The following is a 15,251-nucleotide window of genomic DNA, read 5'->3' as shown; positions in this document are numbered from 1 at the left end:
GGCTAAAACCACAGGCATGACTCTGAACCACATTTGGCAGAGCCCAGGTTCCTGCTTATGGTGAAGGACCTCATCTCTATGAGGTTCTGACCCATTCCTGCAAACCACATTTAGAGAAACACACCTTCAGCACGCAGTTGCTGTTGACCAGCAGGTTGCCAGGTTTGATGTCCCGGTGCAGAATCCCGGCGGAGTGAAGGTATTTCAGTCCTGGTGAGGGGAGAGAGCGGGTTAGAGCTAGCAGAAGGTGAAGATGAAAACAAACACACGGTAACTGTTACAGAACCAATCTTGATCTGTTGACATGACAGATCATGTAAAGTAAAGTCCTTGTTTAGGTCAGCGTTCATGTCTGGAGAACAGCCGCTACAGGTGTGAACGTGCAGAGAGAGCCAGTGAAGTAGCCTCTGACCCTTCACCTGAGTAAGTGAGACCTGCTGGGCCTGCAGGTTTGTCTCAGGACACGTGGAGAACCCGTGAGGCTTCTTTGGTGTGTGCAGGTGTCGGGGCAAAGAGGCACCTGATGGAACAACCCACCTCGCAGAATCTGGTAGAGAAAAACTTTGGCGTGGTCTGAGCTCAGAGGCTGTGGAGATACGATGATCTTATGGAGGTCACTTTGCATCAGTTCAGTCACGACGTAGCTGAGCAGATGCAGGTTAAGGTCCGCCAACAGAGATCAGCAAGGCTGATTCAGAGAGACATGAGCACATGTTTTGAGTCAGCAAAACAGCACTTCAGTAAAAGATGTATTAACAGCTGTTTTAGAAACCTGTGCCATGGCGCTAAATTACCAACACTCCCTAGGACTCCTCTTTGAATATCTGTGCTTTGAACAGTTTGAAGCGTTCACTGGTCAAAGGGACGTCTCACAGTTTACAATAAAGCATTAAGTTTCCCTTTAGATGAGTTGAAACAGCAGAAATGTATAACAGACAACAATGTGTTTTACAAAGAACATCAAAAAAGATGAATCCATACGGAGTCAAACCAGATCTAATTTGAGCAAATTCCATTTAAACTAAAGGTAATGACTCAAAGCAGTGGCAGGGCCAGTGACAGTCAGTAAGCTCTGGACCGGAGCAACCCCAACAACCTGACGGAGGGCCGTTTAAACATGAACTGCTGCTGATTTGATGCCTTTAAAAATCAAAACTTTAAGAGCAGTCATGAGACAAATGTAAAATGCAGTAAATAACCAGTAAAAACCAGCTCTGTGGCCTTGTGGTAGAGCGTCTGCCCCAAGACTGGAAGGTCTAAAAAAGGGACCCTCCCTGCTTGACACTCAGCGTTAAGGGGTTGGATTGAGGGGGTTAAACCATCAAATGGTGTCCGAGTGTGGCTGTGTCTGCAGCTCACTGCTCCCCGTCAAATGTGGAGAACAGATGGGACTTGAAGTTTAGCTTTAAATCAATCAATCAGATCAATAAAGGAATAGTTTAGAAACCAAACTGAAACGCTCTTGGAGAAAAGAGGATGAAAAACTCTACGGAAATGATTAGAAAAGTTCAGGATGGACATCAAGAATACCACATGCAAAGTCTTAAAACTGGATAGAAAAAAACTACCGATTGTGTGTGCGTCTGGGCTTGTTTGTGTGCACATGCATGTGCGTGCGTTCATGTGTACATGTCATCTGGGACCACTGATATATATAACTGGAAATCCCATGACATATGGCGTGACAGACATGCAGCAGTACTATGCATTGAGTCTTCCCTATGAATGGAGGAATTCGGAACAAGTACGCAAAGAGCGGACACAATGTTTTACAATCAACTGCAAAACACACAACAACAATAGAATCCATTGGAGAGGAATCTTCACAGGATAGAAATCACATTTTAATAGAGAAATCAGGCTGAGATCTGTGAATTGAGTGCTAAAGTGGGTCCAACGAACTCGGGAGTAGCATACTAGCTTGGTTCTTTGATGTGTGTTTTTATTAATGTTTGGTGTTTTAAAACTTGGCTGTTGTTATTTGCAGGTATTTACGCTCAACCAGCACAAACACTGATGGAAATTCATCTGGGCAACACATAAAATGTGCGGCCAAGATACACGTTGCTGTGCTGGCAAAGTAGCACGTAGCTAGCTACTTTAAGAGCCTATGAGGCTGTATGTTGTACTTTTTTTTAATAAGAAAGTGTAAGTGAGTTTGCACATAATTTTCTAAATCTGTGCAACCAGTGTGGAGCTTCTTTCTTGGTCGTACGGACCGGAGAAAGCCCAGCTAGAATCTACAGTGCTAACGCTAACGCTAGCTTTCTGCTCAGTGACACAAACACAGCAGAGAGCAGATGTTAGTGAAGGAGCTGTGGATGTAAACTTTAACCTGCCACAACATTTACTGCTATTATCTCTGTGTTTTGAATCTTAACAGTTTGGCAGATGTATTTGATGTTATCATCCAAGTTTAAAAATGTTTTTGTATCAGTTAAAGATGCTAGCTGGAGCCTTTTTCTCAAAGGGAGACTCGTAGAGCAGAACGTAGGTGGAAAAAGGATAAGCTGCAGGTTTCATTCCAGATTTTAAAGGACTGTTGGCATCATTATCAGATCACTGTCAAAAAATCACATGAAGCATATCTGTCAAATATTATTGAGACTAACCGCCACAATCCACGTGTGCTTTTTAAAACTGTCATCTCTGTTCTTAACACCCCACAGTCTGACTGCCAGGAAGCATCCTCTGAATTGTGTGATGACTTTTTAAACTTTTTTATTCAGAAGGTTGCTGACATCAGATCTGTTATTTTAACACCCGGCTTTGATCCATCTGATTTTATCCCTCCTCGAGCTGTGCTCCAGTCGTTTGAGCCTGGTTCTACCTTCAGTCGCAGTCCTTTTTAACCGAGAAGGATGTCCTGGAGAAGTTCCAGTCTGGTTTTAAAACCCTCAACAGCACAGAATCTGCGCTGTTGAGGGTTTTTAATGACATCTTCCGGGCAACTGATGATGGAAACTTTGTTGTCCTTCTTCTGCTGGACTTGTCTGCAGCTTTTGACACTGTGGACCACGATATCTTATTGTCCAGGTTGAAAGGTTTGGCTGGAATTTATGGTACCGCACTCGACTGGCTTTCATCATATTTAACTGACAGGACTGTCTGTGTGAGCATGTCTGGATCCTACTCCTCAACTGCTCCACTGCTGTTTGGGGTTCCACAGGGCTCTATTCTAGGACCACTTTTATTCTCCCTGTACCTCCTTCCCCTGGGTTCCATCCTCAGAAAACACGGAGTCTCCTTTCATTGTTATGCTGACGATAGTCAGATTTATTTACCAATAAGGAAAGGAGGCTCCGTTACAACACTACTGTCTTGTCTTCAAGACATCAAAGACTGGATGGCCCTCAGCTTTTTAAGTTTTAATGATAAAAAAACAGAAGTGATGGTGTTTGGTCCTAGCAGCTCCTGTGACCCCTCCTCAGTGGAGCTGGGTCCTTTGACTCCTCATCTCAGACAGTCCGTGTCAAATCTGGGTTTTAAGATGGACAGTGATTTTAAACTTGATGGTCAAGTCAGCTCAGTGGTAAAATCCAGCTTCTTTTATCTGAGGCAGCTGGTGAAGGTCAAACCATTTTTATCTAAACATCATTTTGAGACAGTAATCCATGCTTTTATCACATCCCGGCTGGATTACTGTAACTCTCTTTATTTTGGAGTCAGCCAGTCGACCCTCTCACGTCTCCAACTGGTCCAGAACGCTGCAGCTCGGGTTCTGGTTGGAGCGCGTAAGAGGGACCACATCACCCCTGTAGCAGTCAAGGCCCCCAAATGAAACAATTTTGTTTCCAGACCCTGGAACAAGAATTCACTCACTGAGTAACTGACTAATAAAAGTGTCGATTCCCCCTCCCCTCCAAGAAACCATTTGTCTTAAAACCCAGAAAGATAACATTCAGCATCCCCTTAAAGGTGTCATAAAACTCCCCTCTGGAGAGGAGGAGGGCTGCATCTGGAGCCATATCGGACTGTCGGTGATGGTACTGCATGTTACAGGAAGAAGCATCCCACTCTCTTCACAACGTTTTCTTTGAAGCTAATCAACAAAATTTACAATCGTTGAAATGTGACATTTCGCAGGTTCCCTGAAAGCGATGGGAAACTTCACTGCCATATATAAAAAAAAAAAAAAACAACTTTGAAGTGCACCAAATGTTTGTCAAACATGCATTCTTTGTTTCAAGTTAAATACACTCATATTTGTTGTTTTAATTGTGAATTTACCTAAAAGTGATGCATGTTTATGTGAAATAGGGTTAAGATAAAGAGTTTCTCTCTTTCTTCCCTTTCTTTCTCTTTTTGGTTTCATATATGTTTTTTTTTTTTTATTATTAAATTCTTTTTATATATATATATCATCTTTTAAATGTTGACAATTTACTAGTCACGTGTTAGAATGAGACATTCTTATAAAAAAGGTATGATGTTTCTTTTATTTTTCTTGTTAAGAAGTGTTTTTAGATCCCATAGCTGCACACAGAGACAACACAGGATCGTAGTAACACAAGATCATTTTAATTAGAGAAGGTCGTAAATTTTACTCCAATCATTCCGATTGGTTACCTCTCAGCCAATCCCTGGGAAGAAGTCCGCTCCCAGGGCCAGAAGAAGAAGTTTAGATCAGATACACACAGAGAGAGTTGAAGAACAGACAAGCTGGAGACATCAACTGACTGACGAGAGACGAGCAAACTAGAACAAAGGAGAAAACTTTAAACATTTTAGGAGTTCCGAGAGGAGAAAACTTCTGCGTATGCTTAGAGTTTTTGTGCAACCTTTTTCTCCAATTCATTTCGTAAATATAACCTTCAAGTCATTTTAACGTTCGTATAGAATCTAATTTTTCTTTTTCTCTAATTCTTAGCGACCAAATAATTAATACGTTTTTTAGCCCGACCAGCTTTGAAACTTTTAATATTGGTTGCTACCCCTTTTTGTGGATAACCTATCCTCGACCACTTGAGACGAAGTTAACAGAACTTGAGCAGAACTGAACCGAATCTTCCTGTGGGTCAAGATTCGAACTCCTGCACTTGGCTTGGATCTCGGTCAGAGTCACGCCTCAAGCTCTCCAACGAACGAGGGATCTTCACCTGGGTTCGTTGGATCGAACGGAACCAGACCTCCAGACCGTGGTGAGGAGTTTCCTGCTCCAAAAAGTTGCTGTTTGTGGTCAGAGTTAGTTGTCTGCTCATTTAGAATCTTAGTTGTTAAATTCCTCCTTTTTACATTATAAACACCTCCTCTCTGCTCTCCTAAAACGTTTATTACATCTTAGAACATACATTTACACACACACATCCTCAGCCTAATTTACATAATTTTACTTTGTTTTATTCTTTAATTTATCTTTCTTTATTATTTTTGCTAGTTACTGAAAGTTTGCTTCTATCTTTTACCTCTGAAAGTTATAATCAATTCTGTGCTCTTATACTCAATAATCCTGTTTGTTAATCCAATTTTATACAATAAATAATCATTGATGGACCGTCGTTGTTTTGTCTCGTCATTTTCTAAGTTCATTGAAGACGTCCCTTCAAAGGGTAAAGACACTTACACTGAAGTGAGAGACTGATTAATTGATTATTACTTATTGATTAGAAGTAGAAGATGATCATTAATGAGTAATATTTTCCTTCATTACGAAGGTGGTGCCCGAGGTTAATTTGATACAATTTTCGATAACTTCAATTAAATTTGGAGTTGAATATTTCATATTCACCCTAAACTGCTACACCTCCATCCTGGCTACCCTTCACTGGCTGCCTGTGAATTTCAGAATTCATTTTAAGATTATTTTATTATTTTTAAATCTTCGAACAACTGTGCACCGCCGTACCTCTCTGAGCTTCTCTGTCCCTACACCCCGACCTGGAGCCTCAGATCTGCTGATCAGCTTCTCCTGGAGGTACCGAGGTCTAAGAGGAAGCTCAGGGGGGAACGAGCGTTTTCAATCTGTACACCGAAGCTGTGGAACGCTTTACCACTGAGCATTCGGCAGGCGTCCTCACTGTCCATTTTTAAAACACTTCTTAAAACCCATTTTTACCGCCAGGCATTCGACACGACATGAGAGTCTGCTCTGCTGGTGTGTTTTATTGTTCAACTGTTTTATCTTTGTTTTTATCTGGTGTTTTTATGTATTTTATGTAATGTAATTTATTTCTATTTTCATCTGTTTTTAACTTTTTAGCTGTGATTTTTATTGTTCTTTGAACTTTTAATGTGCGGCGCCTTGTTTGACTGAGGTCATTTTAAGGCGCCATAGAAATTTAATAAACTTAAACTTAAGTACAATTAATTCGTCTATTTGAAGGTAAATTCTGAAGCAATTGAGATTTATTTACCATGTATGTAATCCAAAAATAATACAAGTTGTAGTTTCAGTTGAAAATGTTGTAAAGGGTGTTTTTTGGCACTTTGAGGAGTTTTAATTGGGAAAGGGCTTTATTACTAAGTCATTACTAAGTCCTTCATACCATTAAACTTCATTAATCTCTCTTATTTCTGGTATTGTGTGAAAGGCATTTACAAGCTCAATTATAGATTTTTTAGCACAGAGGCAAAATGAAAAATCATGGATATTTAGAAGCTGTTCATTTGACAGCAGTGTCTTACCTGTAACAGTAGAAGGTGCAATTCATGAATTATTTACAGATTAATCTTAATAGATAATAAATATTTAGATATACCACAAGATCAATAATTTTCAAAGCTTTAATTTGAGCCATATTTGACTAAAATCGGTTAAGAAATGAGGAAGCTAGCCTGATTTCTGTGGTTGTTGTCTGTCTTTCCTCCATTGAAATAGCTGCATTCTGCTGCCATGACTCAATGTATAGTGATGGCGAATGTGCGCGCACGTCTCTGTGTATAGCAGCGAATAGGCAAGGGCCAATCCAGTAATATATATCAATGTCTGAGATATTTGCAGGCACAGGAGAAATGAAGTGAACTCTGGAGTTTGTGGGCATATATCCCTAACTTTCTCTCTATTGGGGGGCAAAAAGTGATCCATTCAGATGTCATGACATAACCTTCAACCCTCCAGGACAACTCAGGCATCAATAAAAACAACACTGCTTCACTCTGAGAAGAAGAACTCTCTCTAATACTCTCTAATACTCTCAGGATGCAAAAAAAATTCTGGAAATTCTGCAGCTGCACGTTTGATGACTTAACTCAACTCACCTGGGGCTGCATAACCTCGGGAAACCACCAGGTGGTGTACCAGAGCTATAAACAATCAGGTTGTGTTTGGCAAACCTCAGCTCATTAAAATTCTGCTCCATCCAGAGTCCAATTCATCACAGGTCAGATATCCTCTGATAACCTCATCGTGTTCTATTCAGGTGAGGAGACGTGCCTCCACCTGTCTGAGGAGGCCTCTGCAGGTCGAAGGATACATTTCCTCAAAGTAATCGATGTGTGGAGGTTGAAGTACGTCCAGAGCAGAGAGCACCTGCAAACAGAAACCGGGCTGAAGCATTTCACGCCACACTAAAAGAAAGACCAACAGTTTCAGAACTTCTGTGCTCACATTTTCATGCTTGAAGAAACTCAGCATCTTCAGCTCTCGAAACACCCTCTTACAGGAAACCAAGTTTTGGAAGACGTTGGGCATCTTTTTCAGGGCGACTCGCTTTCCGTCTCTGGGGTCCGTCACAGACCTGGAGGAGAAAAGAAAGAGAATAAGAAAGTGTGGCACGGAGGAGCCGACTGCTTCCTTTATTGCTTTCTTCTGCAGACTCCTCCTCCACAGAAACTGATCTACAGACAACCACTTTCTTTCATTTCCTCGTTTGGACACTTGACAACTGTCTGAACATCAGACATGCAGAAAAACACAAACGTGCCAACAGCACAGCCACATTTATTATTTTCTTCTTTTCTTTTTGCTTAGTTTCCCACACAGGCAGAACGAAAGCAGCTGAGTCACAGATACGACAAAAGCCGGAGCAGGAACAGCCACCCCTGGCTCCTGCTTTGGTGAGGAGCCAAAGCAGACGCAGATCACATTAAAATGACTCAACACCAGAGCAAAATGAAGTGGCTGTGCACTGATGAATGTGCTCTTTGCTGATTGCTCAGTACAGAGAGCTGCAAACTGCATTCAGACCAGAAGTTCTGGAGTCAGTGCAGCACATGAGAGCGGGACAGAAGTTTGTCCACCTGAATCCTACAGAGCGGGGACTGATCCTGAGGCGAGCGTTCAGCTCACAGCCTCAGAATCCAGGCTGTTACAGGTCATAGTGCTGTCGGAATTCCTGCCTAAAAGTAGATAGAGAAGTAGGAAAACCAACAAATCCAAACAAAAAAACTGCAGACTCAGGTGAAGCCTCGTCAGAGCCACTTTCATAGGTGCATATGCGTCTGCAAGTGAAAAATGAGCAAACCTGTGCGGTTACTTGTGCACAAAATTTGCTGTTACAATGGAGATGTAACGATTCTTCTTTAATCAGGAAAAAAGAACAATTCAAACTTGTCAACATGTTCATCGATAGAACAGAAAACAGAGAATTTAAAAATCGGTTTGTGCCGACCTGTGCCTGAATTTAGAAATGCAGAGCAGATGACATTTCTCCATGCAGGCTCACTGTGAGTGAGTGTGTAGCAGACTGGCTGCATGTTCTTCATCTGTGATTCCCTCCTGGGAAACTGCTGCAGCTCCTTCAGATTTAAAAGTTTCACATACAGTAAGTCAGTCCCTCCAGGATCTGTGTTTATTTTACTGTCCTGTAATGGTTAACCATTACAGGGTTAACCCTTGAGGCGGCTGGATGGCTCAGTGTAGGGCTGCATCACATCCTCTGGGTTTTGAGCCGCTTCATCTCCTTCAAATCTGCTGGAATCATGTTGTTAACCACTGAAAAGTTACAGATTACGTTAAAGATTTTGTGTTTTAGCGTCACCGGCAACACCTCAGCTGTTGAAGGGTTAACCATTACTTGATGTTCACCTTTCAGCTTATCCCATTAGGGGTCGCCACAGCGAAACAGTTTTTTTTTTTTTATGCCGGTTGCCCTTCCTGACTCAACGCTGTATTTGAAAGGCACAGGGGAACCTTGTTAAGCAGCAGTGTTAAGGGTCTTGCTTAAAGACCCAACCTGGATGGAAATCAGTGGACAACCTGGGGATTGAGCCCAGGTAACCTGCATGGCTGCCCTACACTTAACCCAAAAAAAGTGTCTTTTTTTTCCATCGTTTATAGGGCAGGGTTGATAAAATCGATTAATCAATTTTAATCACGCCGCTTTTCTCCTTCAGAATCTACTGGAATCACATTGATCATGTAAATAATTAAAACATTACAGTAAATCAAAGAACACTGGAGCTCCAGTGTAAAAGGGTTAAACCCCCTATGGGACACATGCCAGACCTCTCCACAGCTGCTAGTGAGAACACTTCTTTTCCATATCCTGAAGACGGTGAAGCAAGTGAGTGACTGAGAGTGAGAGGATGAGCACAGAGAGAGAACGCTAATGTTGTTTGTCGTGTTTTTTAGTTGAGCGTCCTCTTGACAGATTAGTGGAAGAATCTGGAGATCAAGGCCTCGTGAGGAGAACAGCAGGGGAAAGTAAGAGCATTTCAACAACAACCCCCCCCCCCCCCCNTGTCCTGCCCCGTGTCACCATCAGCGAACCCTCTTAGATAGGATCAGTCTGAGCAGCAGATGGGAGGTCTGCTGCAACACAACCCATCGATGTATACCTCGGGGCCAGAAAATAGCAGGGAGGGTGGGGGTTGGGGGGTTGTCTGCTGTTGTATTTGTTAGATAACAAACTATGACTCATGCAGCACATGACAGAAGCGGAGCAGCATGCAGGTCATAACAAACACCGGCCTAGTTTCTTCCAGACTTTACATAGCAACCACCCCCAATTTTCCATGACTGTCTACACCTCTTAGAAAAAGCAAGCCCCTTCCTGTTTATGATCTATTAAAACCTGTCATGTAAATCTGATTTTAGCTCCATCCCAAAGTTCTAACGTGAACCATCTGAGTCTTCCTCTTCAAAGACCACCATCCAGGTACCAACAGCCCCAGGATGTGATGCAGCGGATTAGTGCTGGGCGATATGAGGATACATATCGTGTGGGCGATAGAAAAGTGTCTATCGTGACACTTCTTTTCTATCGTTTAAAAGGCTGGATTGATAAAATCGATTAATTGATTTAAGCTTAATTACCACGGAGTATTAGGGCCACCAAAAAAAAAAAAAAAAAGTAATATTACGACTTTTTTCTCGTAAATTTACGACTTTTAATCTCGTAAATTTACAACTTTTTTCTCATAAATTTACGACTTTTTTCTCGTAAACATATTGAAGTCGAGGGGAGCCTACAGTCCAGCGAATTTATGCCGTGAGCTGAAGCAGACCGACCAAACTGTGAAAAACGTCTTGGATTTCATCAGGTAAACTGAATGTTTAAAATATTTCAAGGTTTTGGAAGTTTTTTTTATGTGATTTACAGTTTATTAATGTTTCATTCGTTGAGGGTGGCTTGCAGGATCTCTGCTACCGTCATGCGATCATGCTACCGTTTCAGAAAAGTTCCCTTTGGATTATCAAGTGCACCAGAAGCCTTTCAGAAAGCTATGGACTCCATTTTGTGTGGAATCCCAGGAACAGTTTGCTACATGGATGATGTGGTGGTTTTTGCAGAGAATGAAGAGCAGCTGGAGCAAAAACTGAGACAAATCTTTCAGAGATTTCAAGAAAGAGGTTTAACCCTCAACAAAGATAAATGCATTTTTGGACAACAGCAAATCGAAATACTTGGACATGTGATCACTTCAGAAAGAATCAAACCGGACCCAAGAAAAGTGGAAGCAATCAGCAAAACGCCCAAACATGAAAATGTTCAACTACTACGCTCATTCCTAGGAACCTGTGGTTTTATGATGAAGTTCATACCAAACTATGCAAACTTATCAGAACCATTGCGTAAGCTGACAAGGAAAGGACAAGTGAAGCAGAGAGCTCATTTCAAGCTATGAAGGAAGCGTTGGTGAGTGAGCCATGCCTGGCCTACTTTAAACTAGATGCTCCGACCATAGTAGTTAGTGATGCAAGTCCAGTAGGACTAGGTGCAGTTTTGCTACAGACCCAGTTAGATGGGCAGAACAAGCCAGTAGCATATGCAAGTCGTTCCTTGACCCCAACTGAACGTCGATATTCTCAGATAGAACGTGAGGCTTTGGGTTGTGTTTGGGCTGTAGAACATTTTAGAAGGTATTTGTGGGGAGGCAAGTTTACTTTGCAAACTGACCACAAACCTCTCATTTACATGTTTAACCCAGACAAAACTACACTGACTCCTCCGAGAATACAGAGACTTGGACTGAGATTACTACCATATGACTACAAGATAGAATACATTGCAGGAAAGTCAAATATTGCAGACATACTTTCGGGACTTCCTTTATCTGAGACAGAAAACATTGAGTATGTGGAAACGTATGTGGACAGAGTATTGTCATTGACAATGCATGAAGTTCAAGCTATGAGCATACAAGACATAAAGCAGAAAACTGAAGAGGATGAAACGCTGAAACGATTAAACAAACTTCTTGAGACAGGAGTATGGCCAAACCCAGTTCCAGAGGACCTGCAGCCGTACAGCAGATGTGTAAGAGAGTTGAGTACATATGATGGACTCATTCTGAGAGGAAACAGGATAGTGCTGCCCACAGTGATGGTGAAACAAGCACTGAGGATTGGACATGAAACTCACCAAGGGGTGGTTCGTACTAAACAGTATCTACGGAGTAAATTTTACTGGCCGAACATGGACTTGGATGTAGAAAGACTGATCAGAAACTGTTCTGCTTGTGTTCTCAACCAACCACTTCTGGAAGATCAACCCTTACAACCATTAGAACTACCACCAAGACCATGGACTAAGATTGGTTTGGATCTAGTAGGTCCTATCCAGAACCAGTACATTTTGACAGTGATAGATTACTACACTTCGTTTCCGGAGGCAGTAGTCATCTCAGACATTTCTTCAGCTACAGTTGTAACTGAACTGACTAAGATATTTGCAAGATTTGGATATCCACTCGAGGCTGTTACTGATAATGGCAGACAGTTTGTTGGACAAGTTTTTGAGACATTTCTAAAGACATGTGGAATCAAACATATTAGAGCTTCTCCTTATTACCCAAAGAGTAATGGAAAAGTAGAGAGGTTTCACAGATACCTGAAGAAAGCATTCAGAGCAAGCACATGTGAAGGGAAAAATTGGAAGGAAGAACTTGAAAAAATACTGATGGCGTATCGCTCTACACCACACCAAGCATCAGGAGAAATACCAGCCATGTTAATGTTTGGAAGAGACATTCACACTAAATGTCCAAATCTGAAAAGTCAACTTTTAAAAAAAAGGAAATCATGAAGAATACAAAAGCAAGATGAAGACATATGCTAACCAGACCAGTAGAGCAAAGGATCACAGTTTCAAAGTTGGTGATATAGTTTACATAGCAATCATGGAAAATGGAAAGCTGGATTCAACGTTCAGAGAAAATCGCTATGTGCTGCTGAGAAACACATCAGACAACTCCTTTGAGATGGTCAATGCAGAAGATGGATCAAGACTGTTCAGGAATGTCAAACATCTGAGAAAAACGCCAGTGATCGTTGAATTTGACAAGCCGAACCTTTCATCAAACAACAACGAAGAAAACCAGCATGAGACTGAGGACGTGTCTATTGCTGAACCGACTGCATCAGTGGAGACCCCACCAGCATGTGAACACAGGACATCTGATGTCATCACTACCAGGAAAGGACGGATTATCAGAAAGCCCATTAGATACAGAGAGACTTGAATTAGAAAAAAAAGTTACTGGTAAATGTTTCTGTATTCACATTTTGAAGAATGGGTAAAGAATGATTTATAAAAAAATAAATAAAGCTACTGTATATTTTTGTTTGTAAGTTGGATTTGTTTGTAATATGAAGCTTATTGAAAAAGAAAGTTTTGTTCTAAACAAAGGAGGAAGATGTAGTATAGTTAAGTGAAGTATCACGAGATAGAAGGAGAGCGGGGAGAGCAGACGAACGAGGGAGACGAGCAGGATGTGCTGAACCGGACGTGTGTTTAATAAATGAAGATATTCCAAGTTAATGGATTGTTTATTAGATCAAAACACAACATTATACTTACATTCTCCTTTGGTTTCTGCGCATGTCAGAGATATGACGTAAGGTGGCGAAAAGATTTCTGGGAAATGAAAGGCAAAATAAAGTGACAGTCCTGATAAACATGCATTTCTGAGCTCTTTATTTACATATGAAACTCCACACTACCGACACCAAACCAGGAAATAATTTGATTTTGAATCACCAAAAGGTTCAGAATGTCTTGTTTTTAACACCGATCTGGAAATAAATCTTCACAAGATACTCCACGTCGGCTCTGATGAACAGACAAATTTGGGTTTGTTTCTCATTAATTTACCACTTTAAATCTCGTAGATTTACGAGTTTTTTTCTCGTAAATTTACGACTTTAAATCTCGTAGATTTATGAGATTAAAAGTCGTAAGCCTATGACTTTTAAAGTCATAAATATACGGCTTTATTTTCGTAATTTAGCAGCTACGACTTTTTTCTCGTAAATTTACGAGATTTAAAGTCGTAATTTTACAAATATTTTTTTCTTTATAAAGTGGCCCTAATACTCCGTCGTACTTAATAGATCAATAATCGATTTATAAAAATATAGATCGATTTAGCACATAAAGCTAAACTCAGCTAATGCTAATGCTCGGTCGACCTAAACATACATTGCTGACTAAATGAACATCTTTATAAACTCTCGTTAATTTTACAAACTCTTTTAAGGAAATGTTTTTTAAAATTGCCATGTGTGGTGTAAAGCACAATTTTTGCTCATTCTTTGCTTATTCTTCTCGAAAAAAGTGTGCTGCTATATTGTTAGCTCCACCTAGTGTCCAAACTGAAACGTCCTCCAGGAGAATCAGAACAATGTTTCCAATGTTAATGATCTGAACATTTTAGTTAGAACTTCTCCTTTAGAGAATCCATGTAACACTGGATGATATTAACAATCTCATTATTTCACTGATACATTTACAGTATGTGAACTGGATCAGATTAATATAAATATATTCAAATCATATAGTAGATTAATGTATTCCTAAACAAATGTGTATAAATGTGTAAACTTAAAATTAAATTGTATCGAATTGAATTGAAAGGGTTCAAAAGAATAAAAAAAAAAAAAAAAAAAGGGAAATTAATTCATTGCTCTTGTGAATCGAATCGAATCGAATCGTGTCTGGAAATTATTATCGATACCCAGCCCTAATCGTTAATATAATTTCTAACCTAATTTGATCAATTATTACACCAAACATCTCATTAAATAGTCCGAGACAATGTTGCCTCCTCAGTGTGGACACAAAAAATGTATAAAAGTGAAAATAAAGACAAAGTAAAAAGAGATTCTCCGTCTGGTGGTTTTGCGACGTGAAGCTTCTTTACATTCTTTGATTCTCACTCTTGCGCGTGTTTTACTGTCAAGGATTGGTGGTGGAGGACCCAAACGCAGGAGACAGGACATGGTGGCAGAAACTAAAACATTTACTTAATAAACTCAAACATAACAAAACCAGGAGAACACAAACCAGTGACGTGACATAACAGAACAGATGACCTGACAATGAGAAACTGAAAACCAGACACTTATATAGGTTGAGGACAATTAACTAAATGAAGACAGCTGTGGATGATTAAACCTGAACATGGTGAGACTGACAGGGAAAACAGAACATAACAAAACCAGAACACAGAATCATGACATTTACAACATACTTTACGTTACCAACCACGAGTGCAGAAGGATAGACGAAACAGCTTGAAGTTGTTTCCCTGAAGTAGAAACAGACAAACACTGATGCAGGCAGCACAAGAAGAAGCACTTTCAGCAAAAGAGGGGTACGTCAGTGATCTGGTTAATTGCACCTTTGATTTGTTCTAAGATGCCCAACGAGGAGCAGAGGACTGCAATATGTAAGGAGGCTATTCCCGCGCCAATGCTAACACAACAAACCTTCTATCACTGAAGGAAAGTCCACAAAAATGAACATATGAGTTTACAAAAATAAGAGAAAAAAAAAAGTTGTGGAACAGGGCAGTAACGAGTAGAGATGTCCCGATCCAATCACGTGATCTGAAATCGGGTCCGATCATGTGATTGATGACTTGATGAA

General features: G+C 40.6%; 1 protein-coding gene across 2 annotated transcripts in view; it reads right to left on the bottom strand.

The window, feature by feature from the left end:
* Positions 1–15,251, bottom strand: part of nlk2 (nemo-like kinase, type 2) — a 74,145-nt gene that overhangs the window by 32,481 nt on the left and 26,413 nt on the right. For both annotated transcript variants that reach the window (XM_024279711.2, XM_024279712.2), the window contains exons 2-5: positions 7,547–7,676; positions 7,413–7,468; positions 538–644; positions 125–210 (exon numbers count right to left, since the gene is read on the bottom strand). In XM_024279711.2, coding sequence (XP_024135479.1) covers positions 125–210; positions 538–644; positions 7,413–7,468; positions 7,547–7,676 — 379 coding nt within the window. The remainder of the gene's footprint in view (positions 1–124; positions 211–537; positions 645–7,412; positions 7,469–7,546; positions 7,677–15,251) is intronic.

This window comes from Oryzias melastigma, linkage group LG20 (genome assembly GCF_002922805.2).
Source record: "Oryzias melastigma strain HK-1 linkage group LG20, ASM292280v2, whole genome shotgun sequence".
Taxonomy (NCBI): Eukaryota; Metazoa; Chordata; class Actinopteri; order Beloniformes; family Adrianichthyidae; genus Oryzias; species Oryzias melastigma.
The sequence above is the reverse complement of the archived record's forward strand: the minus strand, read 5'-3'. Positions and strand labels throughout refer to the sequence as shown.